Below are 22,602 nucleotides of genomic sequence, written 5' to 3'. Positions count from 1 at the left end.
CGCACTGTTAAAACTGAAATTTATTAGTATTTCAAATACATTCGTTCTAGTCAAGTCAAGTCATTTTTATTTGTATAGCCCTTAATCACAAATAGTCTCAAAGGGCTTCACAAGTTATTACATATAAGAAGTTTAGGTTATTTGTATGCTATAGAGTAGAAGTGAGTTTTAAGCTTAGATTTAAACATTTCCACTGAGGTTGCAGATTGTTCTATTTTTTTGTTTTTTTTAAATTGTATATTTTTTATTTTTTACGAATTTTATTTTTTTAAATTTGTTAATTGTATATATAATTTCAAAAAAAAATTGTTGAAATTTTTAGAAGAAAAAAAGTGTTTTAATTTTTGGGCAATTGATAAATAAATGTCAAATTTTAAACAAGCATTTATAATACTAAAAATTGGCAAAAGGATCAGCCTCTAGAACACAGGTGTCAAACAGGCGGCCCGGGGGCCAGATCAGGCCCGCTAAGGGATTGGATCCGGCCCGCAAGACCACGCTCAGAGAAGTGCAAGAGAAAAACAAGCAACAGGTTGCAACATGCCAACTTGATGTTGCCAAAGCCAGGTGCCTCGAACAAAGACACTGTACTTGTATTTCTTTCTCTCTCTCTCTCTCTCTCTCTCTCTCTCTCTCTCTCTCTCTCTCTCTCTCTCTCTCTCTCTCTCCCTCTCTCTCTCTCTTTTTCTCTCTCTCTCTTTCTTTTCCACCCCTTTTTCTCCCACTCTGTCTCTGTCTCTTTCACTCTTAGTGTCTCTCTTTTTATCTTCCTTTGTTGCTCTTTGTCTCTTTCTCTCTCTGTAACGTTTAACCTCTTTTGCTCTAACTTCCTTTTTTCTTTTTCTCTCTCTCTCTTGATACCCTTTGCGCTTTCTTTTCTCTCCTTCTGTCTTTCTATTTCTCTTTGGATTTTTTTCTTCCTCTCCCTTTCTTGTCTCCCTGTCTCGCAACTTTTTTTCTTTTGTTTCTCACGCTCTCTTCCTCTCTGTTTTTCTTTCTTTGACCTGCCCTCTCTCCTTTTCCTTCCCTCTTTCTCTTATTCCTTTATCTCTCTTTTTCTTTTTCTTTAATCTACTAATGTTTGTTCTATCGTGTGGCCCCCGAGTTCAAATGAGTTTGACACCCCTGCTCTAGAACAACATTTTTTTGCCAAATTTTCCCACCACGTTAGTGAACTTTTTACTTCCTTTTAAAGGTACAGTGTGTTATTTTCATTGCCCTCTGTGCTCCTAGCTAATCAAGGATACAGCTCACAACACATTCCAATGTTATCCCTTGCAGCTCCTCCTAGGGTGGACCCCGGCGCAATGCCAAGATGGCGCCCCTGCTCCCCCCGCCAGGTGCGTTCCGCCCCTTCACCCGGGAATCTCTGGCCGAGATTGAGAGGCTTCAAGCGGAAAAGCGAAACAAGGCGGCCGGAATAGATGGACACGATGAAGCCAAATCGGAGGAGGACCAGGAGGAGGCGCCGGCAGCCCCCAACGCTGATCTGGAAGCTGGGAAAAGCCTTCCATGGATTTACGGAGACCCTCCAGCGGCGATGATCAACACACCCCTGGAGGATTTGGACCCTTTCTACAAGGCCCAGAAGGTTCTGAAAATTGAATTGAATACTACAATCCCTTGCTACTTTGCTGCCTCAGTGCATCGCGGATTGAAAAATATTCTGCAATCCATTATTCCCTATCCCATATTGCTACAAGCGAGGATTTTCAGGGTACATTTGTCTTCGGGCCTGGCGGCTTCTCTATTTGTCATTCTGTCAAGCAAAAAGTGAACTGCACTCATGAGGCTGAGATCCATGATCTCGTATTGCATATGACTGCAAGTGGTCGCCAGAAGAGCACAAATTTGTCAGGCCTGGCAGCTCTTTTTTAAGGTTCTGTCCAGCAAAAGGTGAACTGTACCCATGAGGCTGCAATTCATTATTATCAGAATATCAACAGGAAGGGAGACATGCAAAGCGCGCATTTGGCGGCTCCTTTTTTGCTGTTATTTCCGCTAAACAAACTTCCCTCTTGTAGCAGCGATTTGTTATCCCCAATTACACAGCCTGTAAGAGGAGACTGGCAGAGTGCACTTTTGTCGGGTCTGGTGGCTCTTTTTTTGCCGTTATTATCAACCAAATGAAACTGCACTCATTTAGCCGTGATCCACTGTCCCTAATCCCATATTGCCATTCTGGCACTTAAAACAAGATGCATGGTGGTGACCGCGATCCGTTATCTCCAGTCAACTAGAGATGAGATGCATTTTTGTCACGCCTCGCAGCTCTTTCATTTCTACCTAGAATCAACTGCACTTGTGCGACCATGATCCATAACTCCAATCCCATATTGCTGCGAGCAGGGACCGGCAGAGGGCTGTTCTAGCCCACCTAAAATGAACTGTTGTTACCATGATATATTATCTCCAGTTGACTTTTGCTGAAAGCAGGGGCCGGCAGAGCACATTTTTTCCCCCTGTTCGGGCTGCTCAACCGTGCTATTGTAGCCCCACTAAACTAAACTGCACTGTTTTGGCTGCTATCCATTATCCCAGGTCAACTTTCGCTCAGAGCTGGGGCAGAGAAGGCAAATTTATGTCCTGCATGCCAGATCTTTTTTTTTCTTTAAGTCTATGATAAGAACCCGCGCGGCTGCACTCCGATATCCCCAGTCAAATTTTTGCTGTGAGTTAGAGCGAACAGAGCATCTTACAGACAGGCGGGGTGTTATGTCGCTGATTTTAGTCCTGATTATACCAAAATTAGAGGTATTACAGATGACTTGACTGGGTGGAGAGAGCAGCGGATAATTTCCGGGCTGTGTTGATGACTGTCCTGTTCTGTACTTATTTCATAGCGCTTTTGTGTTTTCCAGACTTTTATTGTCCTCAGCAAAGGCAACACAATTTACAGGTTCAACGCGGAGCCGGCGTGTTACCTCCTGAGCCCCTTCAGCGCCGTGAGAAGAGGAGCCATTCAAATTCTCATTCATTCATATCCTTAACGCCCGAGTTAATTTCCAGAAACTTCTTTCGATTTTGTTTCCTTAACACCGCAGTAAATTATTCAGCATGTTCATCATGATCACCATTCTAGCCAATTGTGTTTTCATGACCATGAGCAACCCGCCGGCATGGAGTAAAAATGTCGAGTGAGTATTCATTGCAAAGAAAAAAAGTTATAATCATTCTTCTGTAATTCTCAAATTTTGAGTAAAATAAAAAAACATCTAATAATGTATGATAAGATACTTACCCAAGACACACCACAGGAAGTGGTGCCACTACAACCCTGGAGGTTAAGGGATCCGTGTGTCATGAATGATCAAGGAGTATTTTCTATCAATTATGGGATTATTTTTGTTATTTTTTTCCATATTTTATGATCTCATTTTACCTGCTTTTGAAGTTAAAGCATTAACTGATATTAATTGAGTAGCATTAAAGCTTTAACTCAACTTGAAACTTTAAGGATTTTAAATTACCTTAAGTTGGGCGTCTTCTTGAATTTCACCCCAAGCTTTACTGTTGCTTAAATTAAATCAAGTTAAAGATTTACCTTTGAAAGCACTTCTATATGAAGTTTTTTGTTAATTAAAGTTAATTTTAACTCTTTTGTTCAAGGATCATTATAATGATTGTATTTAGGTGTTGACCTCATCCTTAACTCACCCAATGCTGACGAAGTAGAAGCTTCACCCCAATTTACCTGGCTAAAGCCATCACTCATCTTAAAACTTAACCAAGCTCAGGTCAAATTTAGTTAGGCTATGATTGTTGAATTTCTAATGAAGCTTCACTGTTGCTCTAGTTAACTCGAGTTAAAGCTTTATCGGATTTCTCCAAGGTACGCTTTTACCGGGATCTACACCTTCGAGGCCACAGTCAAAATCTTGTCCAGAGGCTTCTGCATCGGCTCGTTCACATTCCTTCGAGACCCATGGAACTGGCTGGATTTCATGGTCATTAGCATGGCGTAAGCGACACTAGCAAGTGGCTTAGTTAGCAATGCTCAGCTCAGCTCAAAAGCTCCAAATTCCACACAGGTACATCACCGAGTTTGTTGACCTCGGGAACGTGTCAGCCCTAAGGACCTTCCGAGTTCTCAGAGCCCTCAAAACTATCACTGTGATTCCAGGTGCGCTCTACATTTATTTCTCTCATGCTTTCTACTGTCATCATCTGTGTTTAGGTGCTTCTAGCGGGATTCTACTCTTATATATCTTAAAGATATAATGTCACACTCCAGTAATTGTTCCATCAACGTTCAGGTTTAGGTCCCGAGTTGTCTTTCTTTTGCCTTTCGTTTAGGTAGAACAGCTTAGAGTTCCAAACATGCCCCGTGTTGTCTGTATGTTTTCCAACAGTTGCAGCTAGTTAGTTTGCCTGCGTTACATTTTAAGGTCTATGTGTCATGGTACACTTGTCGTGCTGTCCACATGTGGGACTATTTCTTTCTCCCTTTCAGGTTTTGTTCTGTTTGTGCTTTTTGATTTTGAAACAATAGTTGTATTATCGACAAGTGAGTATGTGCCCTGTGTCCCTTTTCTTTTATGATTGTGTTCATGTAAAACCAGTTTGTATCCCAACATACCTGGTGACTTCTACCTTCTATGTTTTGTACGTTGAGATTTAATCAGTATCCAAAACATATTCTATGTTGTGTTACTTTCGTGAATTTGTTCAGTTATTGTTCCAATATATACTGTGTTCTTGCCTTTCATGTTTTGTTCATTTAGATCTAGTTATTCTGCCAACACATTTCATATATGTTTTGTTCAGTTACAGTATGAGTTCCAACATATCCTACATTGTTTTCTTTACTTGTTTTTATTCAGTTATTTTAAGTGTTGGGAATAACGCTGCTATAAATTTGTTTTATCTTTTTTGTAACGATGTAATCTTGCTAATTATCTATTCCGCCGTAACAACGCTGTTTCAGTTACTAATGGTCAAAAGCGGTGCGTTACTTTGGCTGCAGAACGCCAACGGTGCCGTACCACCAGTTTTCCCCTCTCCTCTCAGTTGTTTATGTCACGTCTCTTGGGATCATATCACCATTTAAAATCGTAACTACCATATAGTTAGATAGCTATTTCGAATATAGTATTTACTAACATACTAAGAAAAAAAGGGAAATGAGGGCTGAGTCGCAAAGAATGTGACCCCTACATTTGACAGCATTTAACTTGTGTAGTTTGAGAACGAAATGTCTCTGTGAACAAGCTCTTGGAAGTAAATGAAGGGAGCCAATCAACAGCTGTTTGCCTTCGAGAAGCCTTTTTTTCTCTTGTGACTGTTCGGTATGCATTTTGGGGGATTCTGTATCGTTGACTTTAAATTTTCTAAGCATAAAAAAGGTTAAAATACTTTTTTTTAGATTTAAAAATAATAATAGTTCCTGAGTCCTTTACCTTGTGTGTCACAGACCAGGAATGGAGACGGGACCCAATTGTGTTCGTTTTCTCAGTTTTATTTGGAAAAGAAAAGAGGACTTGCATCCACGAACTGATGCTTGTCGGTCACGGGCAGGGTTGGGTAGGGTTACTTTAACTTGATTACTTTCAATAACTTTTTGATTACTCCAATACCAAATATGCTAATAAAAGACAAAAGAAACTAAATATGAATAAGATTACTAAATTTTCTGCAGGCTTGGGAAGTAACGGAATACATGGAATGGCAAAAATGATGTTGGCAAGCTGTTTGGATTTATTTTCATTTTGTTTCTGTCGCATTTTATGTTAGTTTTGCCGGAGATCAAAGATATCAAAGCCAGGAGAGAAGGCTTACCACGTGTTGTGAGTCATAATTTTATTCATATTTAGTTTCTTTTGTCTTTTATTAGCATATTTGGTATTGGAGTAATCCAAAAGTAATTGAAAGTAATCCAGTTAAAGTAACCCTACCCAACCCTGGTCACGGGTAGCAGATAGCAGGACCGTGGAAGTGGAACTTCCGTGTCGGGTGCAGGCAGTCGTTGACAGCGAGAAAACAGGTCGGTGGCCGGGGCGGTAGGAGCAAAAACATAAACGGGTCCAGAAAAGAGGTCGGCAACAGGTATCAGACAGGAAACAGGGCAGGATATAGTCGGAGAGTACAAAAGCTTGCCTAGCTGGGAGCATAGGTTCGCAGACGATTTTACGAGTTCTTTTCGGAAGGTGGGAGTTTAAAAACAGTCCAACTGCCAATTGGGGTCCGTGGCTGTTGGCGCCAACGGGGCAGCCACAGGTGCCCCGCATCAGTAGTCATGACATTGTGCTATTGCATTTTTTTCTTTTGTTTCTTATATTTTGGTCTTTTTAGTGTCCAAAACATGTTCAGAGTTCTCTTACTTTCATGTTTTTGTTTGGTTAAAATTAGTGTTCCAACATATCCTACATTGTCTTCCTTTCATGTTTATGTTCTGTTAGAGCTGGTTGGGGTTGGAACATTATGAGATTGATTGTTCTATCCTCGCATATGCATGTTCCTTGTGTCCTTGTTCTTTCATGTATTGTTTTGTTTAGCTTGAACTGATTGGTATTTCACTCGATCCTAGGTTTTCTGATTTTCTTGTTTTGTTCATTTAACTCTAGTTATTGTACGTTATGTTGCAGGGATGCATAGTCGAGCCTGTGTTAGATTAGCTTTGATTTTTTAAAGATTGTGAATATTTTGATAACTTCATTATTCTCTTTCTGTACCTTATTCGATACTTATTCCATTTTATGTCTGTATTTAACCGATCCACTTCCATCATTTTCCATTCCATTTCAGTCTTTAAACTTTTTTTTCTCTCCCGGCAGGTCTTAAAACAATCGTAGGCGCCTTGATTCAGTCTGTGAAGAAAATGGGGGACGTGATGGTCCTGACTGTCTTCGCCCTGGCTGTTTTCGCCTTGGTTGGGCTACAGCTGTTCATGGGAAACCTTCGGCACAAGTGCGTTCGCTGGCCCGTCGATGGCAACGCCACCGTCGAGTGGTTCAACGGCACCGGCCCGGCTGACATTTACGCCCGAACCGTCAACCTCAGCGATTATTCCAACTTCACCTTTGATTTCTCAGCCTACATAGAGAACCCGGGTATGTTGAATCACAACTGCTTTCTGAGTATTCTAACCACCGTCATCAAATTTCAAAGTTAAAGCTTTAACTGGAGTTAAAGCTTAAAACTTACCACTTTTAAGTTACAAGCTCAAACCACACTAAAGATTCAATTTGCCAATGTGGAGTCGATGTCTAAATTCAAAGCAGCCTAAAAGTTATCTTGCTCACTTAACTTGAGTTAACTTGAGTTAAAACATTTTTGATTGATGTCAAATTAACAAAATAACACCCAAATTTGAGTTGTTTTCTGTATTTCTCTATCGAAAACAGTGCTGTCAGAGTTACCTCCAGTTCACACTTAGCCACTTTAATTGATCAATGTCAAGGGATAACGTCAGAGCAGCTTTAAAGTATTTACTCAAGCTATCTTGAGTTAGATTGAGTTAAAGAGAACCCTAAATTAAAATAAGGTTAAAGTTGGTGCTCGAATATTTAGCATTTTCAAAGTTCAAGATTTATCTCAAGTTAACTCAAACCGCCTGTAAAGCTTCAATTTGCTAATAGCAATTCAATGACTAAAGACCAATCAAAGCAGCTTTAAAGTAATCATGAGTTAACTTGAGTCAAAAAGAAGTTTTTGTCAAATTAACCAAATAGGGCTCAAATTTGAACCTTTTTTAACATTTTTGTATCAAAAACAGTTGGTCCAGAGTTAAAGATTTAACTAAAGTGAACCTAAATTCACTTTAACTTGCAAACGGTATGTGAATAGCTTAAGTCAAATCAAAGCAGCTTTCAAGTTTTATCTCAAGTGGTCTTGAGTTTTGTTGAGTTAAAAAGTATTCACTCAGGTTATTTTGAGTTAACTTGAGGTAAAGAGAAATTTTAATTAATGTAAGATTAATAAAATAAGCCTAATTTTTCCCCCAACAAAAAATGATGTCATCAAAGTTAAAGCTTTTCAAAATAGTGCTGTTTAAGTTAAAGCCTTAAGTCAAAGTTGCTTTAATTTGCCGGCGGTAAGTAAGTATTTTAAGTCGAATCAAAGCAGCTTTAGTTTGAACTCATGTTTTTTCAGTCATGTAAAGTCAACTTGAGTTATCAATTTTAATTGTTGTCAAAATTGAAAAAAAAGATCCAAATATTAGGATATTTGACAAACTTTCACTCAAGTTATTTACAAAATTTTTTAACTAACTAATGCCAAGTCAAAGTCCAAAGTTTTAAGAAAAAACAACTTTAACGTGGGTTAAAGTTTTAATACAAAAGCACTAAGTTCACCTAGAATTGGCCAAAAATACAGCGGTCGAGTAAATTCTTCTTTATTCAATGTGTGTCCAAGAATATTTTATTTTGATGGATTACAGGTGCATTTAAAAGTAAAGTTTTGTGTTGTTGGTGTGCAGAAAATTACTACTTTTTGGACGGCAGCAAGGGTCCTCTTGTATGCGGGAACAGTTCTGATGCCGGGTAGGAGGCAATTTTTCTATTTTTACGCTTGTCTCGCCGAGCTGAGGTCTCTGTCTGCTTCCAGAGTCTGCCCAGAAGGCTTCACGTGCATGAAGGCCGGAGGGAACCCCGACTACGGCTACACCAGCTTTGACTCCTTCGGTTGGGCCTTCCTGGCGCTCTTCCGCCTCATGACGCAAGATTACTGGGAGAACCTCTTCCAGATGGTTGGAATTCCCTTTTTGTCCCAAGGAGGCTTCCTTATTTGTCGTAGTTTCTCGTTTGTGGCCAACGCAGATCCTGCGGGCGGCGGGGAAAACCTACATGCTGTTTTTCGTGGTGGTGATCTTCTTGGGCTCCTTTTACCTCATCAACCTCATCCTGGCCGTGGTAGCCATGGCCTACGACGAGCAGAACCAGGCCACGCTGAAGGAGGCCCGAGAGAAGGAGGAGGAGTTTCAGCGCGTCCTGGAGCAGCTGAAAAACCAGGAGCAGGTCTGAAACCTCAAAATCCAGGTTGAGATGTTTACATAGCATTACTCTCGTCGAGACGCGAAACTATTTTTTGGGTGGCATTTCCCTTTGTGGTAGGGTCATTGGAACAAGACAAAAAAAACCAAAGAGTAAGACTGAGTCCAGTTGAGAACTCAAATCTTGTAATGGGGGTATGAACAGTCCAAATTTGTAATAGTCTCCAGTCTACATCTGCTTTTTTCTTACTCCAAGCGAAGCTGTTTGAGGTGGGAACATTAGGTAAGATGAATGTGGGGTGGGGGAATGCTGAAGAGTGATGTCATACTTTTCCCGGTGTTTTTTTGTTTGTCTGTATTTGTTAGTGTAGCATGAAATTGGTGAAAGAAAAGGCCCGCTTCGAGTATAATTCAAACGGCACCAAAAACCCCCCAAAAATTCGAAAAAAGAACAGTTTATTCGAGTGTGTCTAAGAAATGCATGTACTTGCACGCGCAGCATGAACGAGCTGACTGAGGCTGCAGTGATGACACAAGCCAGGAGATGGCGGCTGCGAGTAAAAAAGTGCTGAATTCCGTACAGCTCCTTTAAGAGTCGTGCCATATTTATTGGAATATCTTTATTCTTTTATTTGATCATTTTTCAATTTTTTGCTCGCGGCAGGCTCACCACTCCCGAAGCGTGGAGACTTTAGGCAGCGGCAAGTCCTACTCATCTTCCGAGCCGAACTTTCAGTGCAAGGAAGCGGTCAAAGACTGCAACGGCAAGATGGTCCCACGCCTGGTGGTTCGCTCTCCCACCGTGGACAAGGTCAGTGTCCCAAGGTCATGCTTGAGAATAAACTGTTGTAAATTTCGAACTACAGAGTGAACCAAAATAAAATCTGAATACGTAAATTTAGGGAAGAAACTCATTTGTTTTTGAACATCTGCTCCGGATTCTAAGCCCCAGGGTTTAACAGCCATAAAAATGAACTAATTCACATCCATCTATTATGTTTAAAACCAAATCAGCGGGGAAATGTCTAGAAGAGAAAAGTAACACATTGCGGCAAATTTCAGGCACATAATACATGCTGACACTAGTTACTAAAAAAGGAGGGGTACACAGTAAGTATTGACCTGACAGTTATCAGACTACACACAGCCTAATATGACGTCAGTTTTTGGCCCAATAGGAAAAATATTTCTGATAATAAGTCACCTGCGGCCAAACTAAAATATTAAATCATCTGACACTACTTGATAGAAAGATTACAAGCATTTGTGTGTAATGATTTTTTATGTCGCAGGAACAATACTTTGATTCCTATCTATTACGCTGTTATGTGTGCAGGGATGGGAGAGCTTAAGATTAGTCGCATTGCTCAGCGCGTACAAATTGCTGTGATTGTACATTGGGTTTTGTAATGAGAATGTTGTCCCACTTTTGCCTATGTACATTCAACTAACTTATTCAATGCCAGAAGTTTTTCTCAAATTGGGAAATCTGGTGCAGGCCAATTTTTGCCATTCTGACTCATTTTAGAAGCCCCACAAAAGGTTGTGTTAGTTAGTTATTTAAGCATAGGACAAATAATAAATACATCTTGAAACCTCATCTTTCATTCGAAAAATGGTTTCTAACTTCTACGATTGTTTAGTAAACAACAGTTGAACATTACTCATGTCCAAGAAAACTGTGAAAAATAGCGTCTTGTTAAAGGAAGAATTTCAAACGCAGAATTTTCACTTTTGTGCTTTTCTTTTTTGGATTTTATTTCTAAACAATACTTTCCATAAACGCAGGGGCACGTTCTCAGCAAAAACATTGAACTTATGAATGACCTTTGCAGGAACTTTTTAGCCTCCGATGTTTCCGATTTTACATGATTTCAGTCACTATGGCGATTGCGTTCCTGTGACGTGCACGAAACGTCATCCCTCCCCGACCAGACAATGTTGATGGGACTTTGTCATCTTTTTTTATAAGGAATAGGCTCTGTTGAGGAGTTAACTGCCTATTACTATTCGTCAATATCTCATGACACTCAACAGCCTGCTTCACTACGTGTACTTGCCATATGAGGCCCCCTAAACACGTTCATTTGCCGGAAAAAGAAAGGAACACTAGGAAGTTGGGCTTCCTCAATGTGTGGACAAAGACCTGATCAAAGATACTTCTGCCATATAATGGTTCCCAGAAGCTTGATACTTACTAAAGAGCAGCGCCAAACCTTTTATAATAGTTGTTTGAAATAAAACAAGACAAGGTTATTTTTACGTTTTGGCACTCAGGAACAATGCTTCTAAAAACGTATTAATGTGTTATGGCATTGAATACGTTAATATTGACTGTTGCGCTTGTTGCTTAAAATTGTTAGCTGGGTCACAGTCTGCAAACGAATGTCTTAATCGCCATACATTTTACAGTGTTCAAAATGTAGAAACAATGTACCGACTTGTAGTACAAAGTTCACTGTACCTTTTTTTTGCAGTTTTCTCCTGACGACAAAGATTTCCAGGAGAAGTCTCCGGGTATGCTGGATCCGGTGGATGAGCAGAACCAAAATCAGAGGTCGGCTAGCGCTATGGAAGGTACGATTACGTTCCCTTATGGGTGTTAAGCTCGTTTGCGGGTGTGAAGAAATAAACATGGGTTCAAAAATTAGGCCACCTGATATAATTTAAGGCTGGAGGTTTCCACCTCTTGTTGACACCTCAGTGACAATTATAGAAGGAAGATTAGTTTAAGTAGCATTAGCTAGGTCTTTCCTTTGGATGTGATTCGGATTAGCTTTAGTAGCATTAGCCTATGATATTTGTTATCTTATATCATATGTTTTAAAAACTACTCATTTCGATCGTTTGGATAATCTTAGATATTATTTTCTTGATTGTTTCTGTAACTTTAGGTACTATGTCTTTGCTTTATTTTTTTGACATATTTCTCAAAATAAAAAAGGATGGATGGATATATCTGTTACAGTTTGCTAATTGATATATATATATTTTAGAGATAGGTAAGTGAGGAACTGAACAAAATATTCCAAACAAACAAAATGATCTGATTGTTGCAATTGACTCTTAATTATCTTTCAATATACAGGATATAAATAAAACATCATAAATTAACATATAAGTAATAAGAAATTTTATTAAAGAGTGAACAAACAAATAAATGAATTCATGATAATACTAACAAATAAAATGAGTTGGATTATCTGTAATATGTTCTTAATATATTTTTGTAATAAACAAATCAATGAATAAATGATATTAATAACAATGTTAAATGAGTTGAATTATCTGTTGTCTGTTATTATCCACTAAAATATTAAACGAATGAATGAATGAGTGGATAAACAATTAAATATATAAATGCACATAGTAACAAGATTAAATTAAATGAAATATCTGTAATTATCTAAAATAAAAAATGAAACAAATGAGTGAATAAATGATTAGATAAATATATTATTATAATAGATACATAAATTGAGTTGTAATCTATTGTGATTAGTATGTGTAATAATTCAATGGATAAATGAATAATTAATACATTGTATTACTGTAATCACTGCATGAAATGCGTTTGATTTTCCATTATTTATTGTTATTGTGTGTGATAATAAATGAATGAATGAATGATAATAAAAACAACATAAAATAAGTAGAATTACTTATCATGGAACAAGAAAATGTAACCTGGACCAGTTTGTCAAGGCCGTCCACCCGTGTGTCCAGAGTTGGAGGACGCCCACAGGCCATGCCCGCCGGGCTGGTATAAGTTTGCCGACATCTTCCTCAAGTGGAATTGCTGCCTTCCGTGGGTGGTCTTCAAAAAGTTCTTGTATGTCATCGTGATGGACCCCTTCTTCGATTTGGCCATCACCGTCTGCATCGTGCTCAACACGCTCTTCATGGCCATGGAGCACTACCCCATGACCCAGGATTTCGACCACATGCTCTCTGTGGGCAACCTGGTGAGGGTGACACATTCACTGAAACTGGGGAATTTTCAAACTTGTCGAGCAAGACATCTTGTTAATCCTGTTGTTAGGTTTTTACCGGGATCTTCACCACAGAGATGGTATTAAAACTCATCGCCATGGATCCCTACTACTACTTTCAAGTGGGCTGGAATATTTTTGACAGCATCATTGTCACGCTAAGCCTTGCTGAGTTGGGCTTGGCCAATGTCCAGGGACTCTCCGTCCTGCGCTCCTTCCGATTGGTGAGATTCACTCACTCACTCACTCACTCACTCACTCACTCACTCACTCACTCACTCACTCACTCACTCACTCACTCACTCACTCACTCACTCACTGTACAGTCTGTAATTTGAATTATTATCATTTTATTTTGAATATGTGTTGCGGGCCGCTGAATAATGGTAAGTGGGCCGAAGATGGCCCTCAAACCTTAGTTCGAACTGTTTTAAAATGGGCTGTAGTATACAAAATAACCAACAAAAAAGAGTCATTTTGTTCGGACCAATTGAAATGGGTAGTTTCACACAAAACTACCAAGATCTGTCAAGAACCAGAACAGGACCCAAACGAGTGACGTTCTCACACAAGCCTTTTATTTTATGGGAAATGGGGAGTCATGCACGTTAGGCAGCAGTCTGGCGTGAAATGATAAGAAGCCAGAGGCCGACGTGATCGATACCAATTGACCGAGTTGATATAGGACAGATGGGGCTGATACCGGACAGGAAGGACGGACAGGATTGATAATGAAACAGGATATCGAAAATAAACAGGGCAAACTAGACGGGAACGGAAACTGGAGAGAATAATAAACAGGACAAAAATAGACGGGAACGAAACTGGAAACCGATATTAAACAGGACAAAAATTTACGGGAACAATACTGGACAGGGAAACCAACAGGAAACAGGACCGAATCAAAACCCACGTTTTGCGGGGCAGAGTTCGTAGACGGACCGACAAAGGAAAAATGAGAGGACTGAGCTCAAATAGAGAGAAAGCCAACCTGTCAATGAGCCGCAGCTGGCGCCACACAGGCGTGGCCAATTGGACGCCATGGCAACCATGACAAAATCATTGATTTTGTTTGTTTAGCCTATTCATAATTGGTTTTGACCTCTAAGGTGATTTTTTTAAGCCATTGGTGATTTTGTTTCTTTTGACTTTTTGCTTTTGAGACCCGAGTCAAGTTGAATGAAATTTATTTTGGACTGTTTTTTCACCTGAGTGTCAGTTTTTTTCATACATTAACTTTGCATCTTCGAATTAAATCACATTTCTGACCCATTTGGGGGTTTCTCCCCTTACTTTGGTGTTTATAAGATGTCAATAACTTCATGACTTCAAGTCTAATCAAATACTGGACACTTTTTGGTTTGTTTTTTTGACCCTGGTGTTTTCTTTTTAGAATATGTCTTCAGGTCCAATCAAATATTTGACACATTTTAGGGTATTTTTTGAAATATGTGTTTCTTTAAAAATATATGTTTGTGTTGGTTTTCTGTTTGTTTTAGTAAATAGTTTTGCATCTCTATGTTGAAAGAAAATTGTTTGCAGATTTAAGGATTTGTGTGATTTCAAGTATATACATATATATATATATATGTATATATATATATATATATATATATATATATATATATCTCATCTCATCAGCCGTACCGCTTATCCTCATTAGGGTCGCGGGGGGGCTGGAGCCCATCCCAGCCATCTCCGGGCAGTGGGCAGGGGACACCCTGAACTGGTTGCCAGCCAATCGCAGGGCACACAGGGACAGACAACTCATTCGCTCATTCACACCTAGGGACAATTTGGACCGGCCAATTCACATATATATATATATATATATATATATATATGTGTTTTTTTCTATTGCAAAACCTGCATGCTATCAAATTGAATAAAAAAATTGAACCATTCGAGCTTTTTGTATTCCTATGGGTTTTTAAGGACGTTATCATGTTTTTTATCTTTCTGGAAATTGCTTCTAAACTCGACTTTTAATCAAGATTTTGGCTCATTTAGGGTTCCACTTATGTTTACTAATAGGTTTTCTAAGCATATTGTTTTGTGTGTTTTTCTTTCTTAGCATAGCTTGTTGTCATCAGGTTGGATCAAAATTCTGACCCTTTTTCGTTATTTTTTGACCTACAGTGATTCCTTGTTTTTCAAGGTCGTTGTGTCCCAAAAACGTCCCGTGCCAGTCAAAACTTGCAAAGTAGAAACATTTATGTATTTATTATATATCAATAACATACAGTATATGCAAATGTAAAAACATAACCACTATAAAACAACAAATAAAAACACAGTACAGAGAATACATTTGAATGAATGAATAAATGAATGAATGAATGGTCTTTATTGTCATTATACAATAGTACAACAAAATTGGAGGGATTTTCTTTTCAGTGGAAGGAATTGCTGTAAGGAGCAGCCGGCTAGCTGTACGGGGATCCTCGGATTGAGCCAGGTCTCCCCTGGTATAGAGGCTTCCAAGGGTTAAATTATTATAGGCAACTACAAATTGTTTTGCATACTTTCTAAATTTAGACAGGGAAGAAATAAGGCCCGTCTTCTATGAAAAATGGCGGCGGGGTTGCTTGTGGGCGTTACGTAGCCGCAGCAGTAGGGTTGGACTTTTGGCCATGATTTTGCTTCCTCTCCTGACGCCGCTTCCGTCTCTTCCCGGACCCGAAAACAATCCACAGCGCATCCAGTGGTGATCAGCATTTTTTTTGCTCTCTCCTGACTTTCCTCAGAGCCCGATTTAATTGATGAATTTCCTTCTAATAAAACAAGACGCTGAAATACTAGCTGTCACTGTGCTTCACACTTTGTTTTGGGTGGACACATTGACTTGTCTGCCTGCCCCGCTTTTTGACCGACACCGTACACCAGCTTATTACAGTCGCGCTCACCGACAGTCACGACCGCCCAACACACACATACGGCCCCGTGTCAGCATTTGCTGTGCGATGTCTGCTGCAGGACACATTGCACAATGATAACCGTAAAAAGTAAACCGTGATAAAGCGAGGGATTACTGTATAAAGTGCTTTCATCTAAATCATATTTTTTAATGAATTTTTAGCTCCGTGTCTTCAAGCTGGCCAAGTCATGGCCCACGCTCAACATGCTGATCAAGATCATCGGCAACTCGGTGGGCGCCCTGGGCAACCTGACGCTGGTGCTGGCCATCATCGTCTTCATCTTTGCCGTGGTGGGCATGCAACTCTTCGGCAAGAACTACAAGGACTGCGTTTGCAAGATCGCCGAAGACTGCCAACTTCCGCGCTGGCACATGAACGACTTCTTCCACTCCTTCCTCATTGTGTTCCGCATCCTTTGTGGCGAGTGGATCGAAACCATGTGGGACTGCATGGAGGTGTCGGGTGCCGCCATGTGCCTCATCGTATTCATGATGGTCATGGTCATTGGGAATCTGGTGGTGAGTTTGTATTTGATAAATATTTATTGACTACACTAATACTTGACTTTTTAAAAAAAAAAAAAAACATGAATATTAAATTAAAACAGGGCAGCATGGCGGCGTGGTGGTTAGCGCGTGTGCGGCACAGTTCCGAGGTCATGGGTTCAAATCCAGCTACCAACCTTCCTGTGTGGAGTTTGCATGTTCTCCCCGTGCTTGCGTGGATTTCCTCCGGGCACTCCGGTTTCCTCCCACATTCCAAAAAAACATGCATGTCAGGTTAATTGGCCGGTCCAAATTGTCCCTAGGTGTGAATGAGCTAGCGAATTGTCTGTCCCTGTGTGCCCTGCGACTGGCTGGCAACCAGTTCAGGGTGTCCCCCTGCCCACTGCCCGAAGGCTGGGATGGGCTCCAGCACCCCCGCGACCCTACTGAGGATAAGCGGTGCATATAATGGATGGATTGATTAAATTAAAAGAAACAGGAATATTATTCCATAATCAAACTCAAACATTAAATAACGTAAAAAACCCGCCATAAAACATGCTGGGTCATCATATTCTTCTTTAACTCTTCACTTTCTGTATCTTATGCTTTGTATTCAGATTTTTCAGGTTACTCTGATGTTTTGTCTTGTAGTGCCGTTTTACATTAAATTCCTTAATCAGGGCCACAATAGCTCCACAATGTCAGTTCACAGATATTCAGCCTCTCCTCAGTTTTGAAAGGCTCAGTTTTCCGAACCAACTTTTTATTCGGCCATTGTGAGGGTTTAGCATCCGTGTAATCCACAGCAACAGAAATGTCACCCTGCTTTTCTCCGTTTAGCCTTCCGTTACATTGTGATAGATAGGTCGTCCCCAGGTGTTACGTCTCCACTTATTGACACCAAAGACTTACTAATAATGCAGATGTCTTGTTTTTCAACTGGCTGACGTGTTGTTTGTCAGTAGATAGTTTTAAAAATAGCTGCGCTCGTCAGGCTACAGCTAACTCGATTGGTGCTGGAAAATTTCCGGGAAGTCTTGTGGCGGGAGCAGAAGCGCTGCATTTTCGCATCTGTAGTTTGAGAGTTGTTAGCCTTTCATAGAGTCGGGCCATTATAGTAGATGTATATAAAATTATTTCACAGGCCGGATGTAGTTGTACGCCAGGCCGAATGTGGCCTGTGAGTTTGACACCGATGGTATACGTACTTCAGCTAAATGAAATGAAATGATCTGCATTTATATAGCGCTTTTCGAGTCAAGACTTCCCAAAGCGCTTTACAGTGTGCTTCACATTTCCCAATAACGGCCTTGCAGCCATGTAAGGCGCTAACCTGCTTATTGGGGGCATTGGGGGTTCAGTGTCATACCCAAGGACACTTCGACATGTAACATGGAGGAGCCGGGATTCGAACTGCGAGCGCTCTACCTCCTGAGCCACTGCCATAAAGCAGGGGTGTCAAACTCATTTAGAAAGGATGGACTAGTAAACGAATGGTATGAAATGTGTGCCTTGGCTGGAAGGCTGGGGGTCTTTTCTGAGGCACATGACTAAATTGTGATTCTGTTATGTCAGATTTGATTATAGAACAATTATTGAGGTTTTTTTTTATCTTCCTTGACTAAGTTTTAATCTCTTGTAGTGTTTATCAACTGTGAATTTGTAAGGAGAAAAAAGCAAAACAACAGTTGAATTATTATCTATTTTAATCAGTGAAACTCATGCAGACTGAAAAGTGGCAAGAATAGCACATCAACACAAATTTAAATGATTGATTTAATGATTCAAAAGTCTTACTGTTTTGTTCTTTTAATTAAAATGTTTACCTGTATATGGGAACTTCACTGTAAAATTTCAAATCTAAATCCTGAGGCCATCTGCTGACATTCCTATCAGCCTCCCTCAGATGTCTTTCCTCACATGGTTGATCTGTGCCTTGTCATAATCATATTTTATCTCTTTTACTATATCTTTTGTTTTTAATTGTATTTTTAACCATTGCGTGTGTCTGTGAATGATGTGTTTTGGGTTGTCGGGTGGGGAGGGAAGCAGGGATTTTATTGTCTTGTTTTATACTGAATGCTTTTATGGAGTGGCATTTTTTCCCCTGAAAAGTGCCTAACAAATACATTTGATTTTAACGAATATCTAGAAAGAAAGAAAAGCTTTTTTAAACTTCTGTGAAGAAAACCAGGTGCTATTTTTTTACTTTGGTATTTTTCTTATTGCCTTAAACAGCACACCCATGACTATTATTTTTAAGCCCCAGTGTGTAATATTTGATGACCAGATAGCACTATTGTCCAATACGGACAAAAACCAGTGCCACAGAGCACAGCGTAGCAGCAAGGCCCCAGACAAAAAAATTAAATCTGCAAGTCATTATTTGCATGATGCAACAAATTTTTCTCTTGTGCTTTTCTGACACGCGGACTATGAGTTTGACACTTGTGAGCTAAGCAAGATGAGAGGGCTCTCTATTTCTGTGGGCCACTTCCTGGTAGATTATTCATAGAAATAAAAAGGAAATGGCTCATCAGCAGCAGATCTAAGTGCCAAAATTCTCCAGATGATCTCAAGCCCCCGTATCAGCTCGTTTTTGACCCTGAGAGTGTGTCAAGACCCCGCAAAGGTGGGCGCGCTGCCAGGACTACCAACAAACAGCTGCTTAGTATGTGTGGCGAGGGGGAATCAAAGGCAATCATATTGCTTAACCCAGAATTTTTGTTAGCATGGACGATACCATCAAGTGAAGTAGCTACCTAGCCATATATTTTACTACAAAAAAATCATATTAATTGATTAAGAAAAATATAGTAAATTTAGTAAAATAATGATTGTTGCAATTAAAATGTTCTTACTGTGTGTAGATATTTTACCTTGTAGGTCAAAAACAACCCAAAATGGGTCAAAATATTTTTGGGGGGGAATAATATATTTTCTCAATACAGTATAATGAAAAAAAATCTGAGTACTGTCATTGTTTTAGCAATTAAATATACTATTACTTATACCATCTTTTTCCTGTATTTTTAAACAAAAGTTGAAACATAAGTAACAAAAAAATAAGAGAAAATTGGCAAAAAACTGCTTTGCATTAGATGAAGTAGTACATATTGTATTCTACTTTATTGTATTTCTACTTTATCTAATGCAAAGTATATATATATATATATATATATATATATATATATATATATATATATATATATATATATATATATATATATATATTTACATATATTCTTCCCAAGCGAATTTTCTACTGTATGTTACTAATGGTTTATTTTCTCGTTCGAAATAATATTTTTACTGTTCATAATATTGTTTTATGATGTATTAAATATCCACATATCTATATACAAAACATTTTGTACTGAAGGTTTTTAAAATATATTAAAATGATGATAACATTTTCTTGTTATATGTAAAACATGGCAGATATTATAATAGAAATAGCATGTATAATTTTAACCTTTTCAAACATTTTTTTCAATGTCGTAAAATATAAGAAATTATTTTAGAAATTAGCAAAATATGCCAGCATCCCCACACTGTAAAAGGTTCAGTTAAGCAATATACTAAAATAATAAAATTAATTTTAAGATGATTTTGAAAACTATGAACAATAAGTCAGTGGATCTTTTTAACTTAAATATACATTTTTTATCATTTTTTAGAATAACTATTATTATAATAAAATACTTATTATATCTGAGGGGGCGGTGGCACAGTGGTTAGCGTCTGCGGCACAGTTCTGAGGTCATGGAATCAAATCCAGCTACCAGCCTTCTTGTGCGGAGTTTGCATGTTCTCCCCGTGCCTGCGTGGGCTTGCTCCGGGCACTCCGGTTTCCTCCAACTTTCCAAAAACATGCATGTCAGATTAATTGGGCGGTCTAAATTGTCCCTAGGTGTGAATGAGCGTGTGAATTGTCTGTCCCTGTGTGCCCTGCGACTGGTTGGCAACCAGTTCAGTGTGTCCCCTGCCCACTGCCCGAATATAGCTGGGATGGGGTCCAGCACCCCCGTAACCCTACTGAGGATAAGCGGTGCAGATAATGGATGGATCTTTTAACAATATCTAATTATATTGTTTATTAATATTTACTACAATGCACATAATTTTAAATTTAATAATGAAAAGAAAAAAATATAATCCGAATAATCCAAATCCTCTGCCATTAGATTTAAAAAAAAGCCTGAAATTTATATAATTTTCTAAATATTAATATTATTAATCCATGATACTTTTCTATTTGATTTAAATATTTCTGTTAATATTATAATATTATATGGTAGTATTTGTTATTAATGTTTTTGATTCTACATTAGCATAGAATGTTCTTTTAATCTATCCTATGACAACAATTGCAACAATATTGCCCTGTGGGCCGGTTCCTCCACTCAGGTTCTGAATCTCTTCCTGGCGCTGCTGCTCAGCTCCTTTAGTGGGGACAACTTGTCCACGGCCGATGATGACGGCGAGCTAAACAACCTCCAGATTGCAATGGCCAGGATCACGCGGGGCATCGAATGGCTCAAAGCGGCCGTCTCCACATTTCCTCGCAGGATTAAAAAAGATGTAACGGTGGAGATGAACGACTTGGACGTCAAACCGGCCAACAGTTTGGACGGAGAGCTCACCCTTCGTGTGCCCATCGCTCAGGCAGAGTCGGACTTTGAAAATCTGGACGACGATGACGACTATGACTCTAATCTCTCCACTTGTGGAGATAGCCTTCATGATAGTGTAAGAATATTTAAAGGTGCATCGTTTGAGGTGTTCATTAAAAATATATATATATTTTCTCTATTAAGTATGTGTTAACAATGTCCAGCTGAGTTTAAAGAGCCCTTATGCCTGACCTTCCACTGCGCCTATCTGCTTTTATTGTACTTTTCTCAAAGCTGTTTGGGGCAAAACACATTAGGCTCAAGGAATAGGGGCTGGGGCAGTGCTGGAGAGTAATGTCATGCTCGTCCCCGCTGATTTTCTTTTTTTTATTATTTGTTAGTGCAGTGTTAAAATGGTGAAAAGAATAAGAGGCCTTCTTAAAGTACACTTCAAACGCCAACCCAAACCCCAGGAAAGAAGAAAAAAGAAGAGTTTACTCGAGCGGGTCTAAGAAATGCACGTACTGGCACGCTCATAATGAGTCAGCTAACTGAGGCTGCGATCATGACTTTAAGCCAGGAGATGGTGGCAGAGAGAAACAAAATTCCAAGTTCCGTACAGCTCCTTTAAGTTAAAAATATATATCTACTGGCAGAGAAATATCCTTATTGTACGAAAGTTGTTTTCTTTCTTTCTTAAAAAAAAAACCAAATAAAATAAAATTATATATATAACAGGCAGGGCCAGGTGGGAGTCAGGGTCGAAAAAGGTATGCCTAGTGTTCACTGAGGTTCACAGACGGACTGACAACAGGGGACAGACAGAACTGGGTTCGAATACTGACAGAGAGCCAATCAGAACCCGTGGCAGTTGGCGCCAAATGAGCGGGCACAGCTGGGTCACATCAGCAATCATGACATTTTGGGGTTAGAGTAGGCATTTACTTTAAGCAGGCCTTTTCTTACTTTTGCCATTTTCTACTATTCTCACCAATAGAAACAACAACAAAAACTCTTCTGCACTCATCCCACACCTATTCCTCTAACCTAATGTGTTCCGCCCCAAACACAAGTTGAAAACAGATAAGCGCAATGGAACTTTAAAGAGTAGGGGCATTTTAAACAGAGATGGCATTGTTAACACATAGTTAATAGAGAAAAAAATTATCTTTTTTTTTGTAAGGTCACCTTAAACAACAAACCCCATCCTTGGCAGTCAATGGCACTGAACTTGTTCATTTTCATGTTTTTTTTTTAGAAAAGCCTAGAAGATGAGCTAGGTCATATAAAAGATGTCAAAGTGAGTATGTCTCTTAACAACATAACACTTTTTTAAAACGTCACCTTTTTGATAGCATGTTTGTTCTGTGCCCATGAAGCTGATGGGCGTGGCCACCGAAGACGCCGACGTGTCGCTTTGCAGCACAGCAGACTACCAACCCCCTAAGCCAGAAACGGAGGAAGAAGAAGAAGAAGAACCAGAACCTGTGGAGCCGGAAGCCTGCTTTACTGACAGTAGGAATTCTGGATCATTGCAAATTGTGCATTGCAAAAATGTACAGTAAGAACATTGTAATAAAATAAGTATACATTTATTCCTTTAGTCTAGGGCAGGGGTCTCCCTCCTTTTTCAAGATGAGAGCTACTTTTGGTTAC

The 22,602-nt window shown here is 39.3% G+C and overlaps 1 protein-coding gene across 1 annotated transcript in view; it reads left to right on the top strand.

Moving 5' to 3' along the window:
- Positions 1-1,315: 1,315 nt before the first annotated feature.
- Positions 1,316-22,602, top strand: part of scn4aa (sodium channel, voltage-gated, type IV, alpha, a) — a 33,189-nt gene continuing 11,902 nt past the window's right edge. Inside the window, exons 1-17 of the mRNA XM_088323354.1 lie at positions 1,316-1,591; positions 2,862-2,980; positions 3,048-3,137; positions 3,833-3,961; positions 4,032-4,123; positions 6,774-7,049; positions 8,420-8,483; positions 8,548-8,689; positions 8,760-8,957; positions 9,597-9,743; positions 11,410-11,509; positions 12,659-12,897; positions 12,975-13,148; positions 16,004-16,360; positions 20,741-21,082; positions 22,205-22,246; positions 22,326-22,461. Of these exons, the coding sequence (XP_088179480.1) occupies positions 1,316-1,591; positions 2,862-2,980; positions 3,048-3,137; positions 3,833-3,961; positions 4,032-4,123; positions 6,774-7,049; positions 8,420-8,483; positions 8,548-8,689; positions 8,760-8,957; positions 9,597-9,743; positions 11,410-11,509; positions 12,659-12,897; positions 12,975-13,148; positions 16,004-16,360; positions 20,741-21,082; positions 22,205-22,246; positions 22,326-22,461 (2,923 nt within the window). The remainder of the gene's footprint in view (positions 1,592-2,861; positions 2,981-3,047; positions 3,138-3,832; positions 3,962-4,031; positions 4,124-6,773; positions 7,050-8,419; positions 8,484-8,547; positions 8,690-8,759; positions 8,958-9,596; positions 9,744-11,409; positions 11,510-12,658; positions 12,898-12,974; positions 13,149-16,003; positions 16,361-20,740; positions 21,083-22,204; positions 22,247-22,325; positions 22,462-22,602) is intronic.

Source organism: Urocampus carinirostris, chromosome 19 (genome assembly GCF_059441175.1).
Source record: "Urocampus carinirostris isolate Australia breed hairy pipefish chromosome 19, RoL_Ucar_1.0, whole genome shotgun sequence".
NCBI classification, from domain to species: domain Eukaryota; kingdom Metazoa; phylum Chordata; class Actinopteri; order Syngnathiformes; family Syngnathidae; genus Urocampus; species Urocampus carinirostris.
Note: the sequence above shows the minus strand (reverse complement) of the source record. Positions and strands in the feature narration are given on the sequence as shown.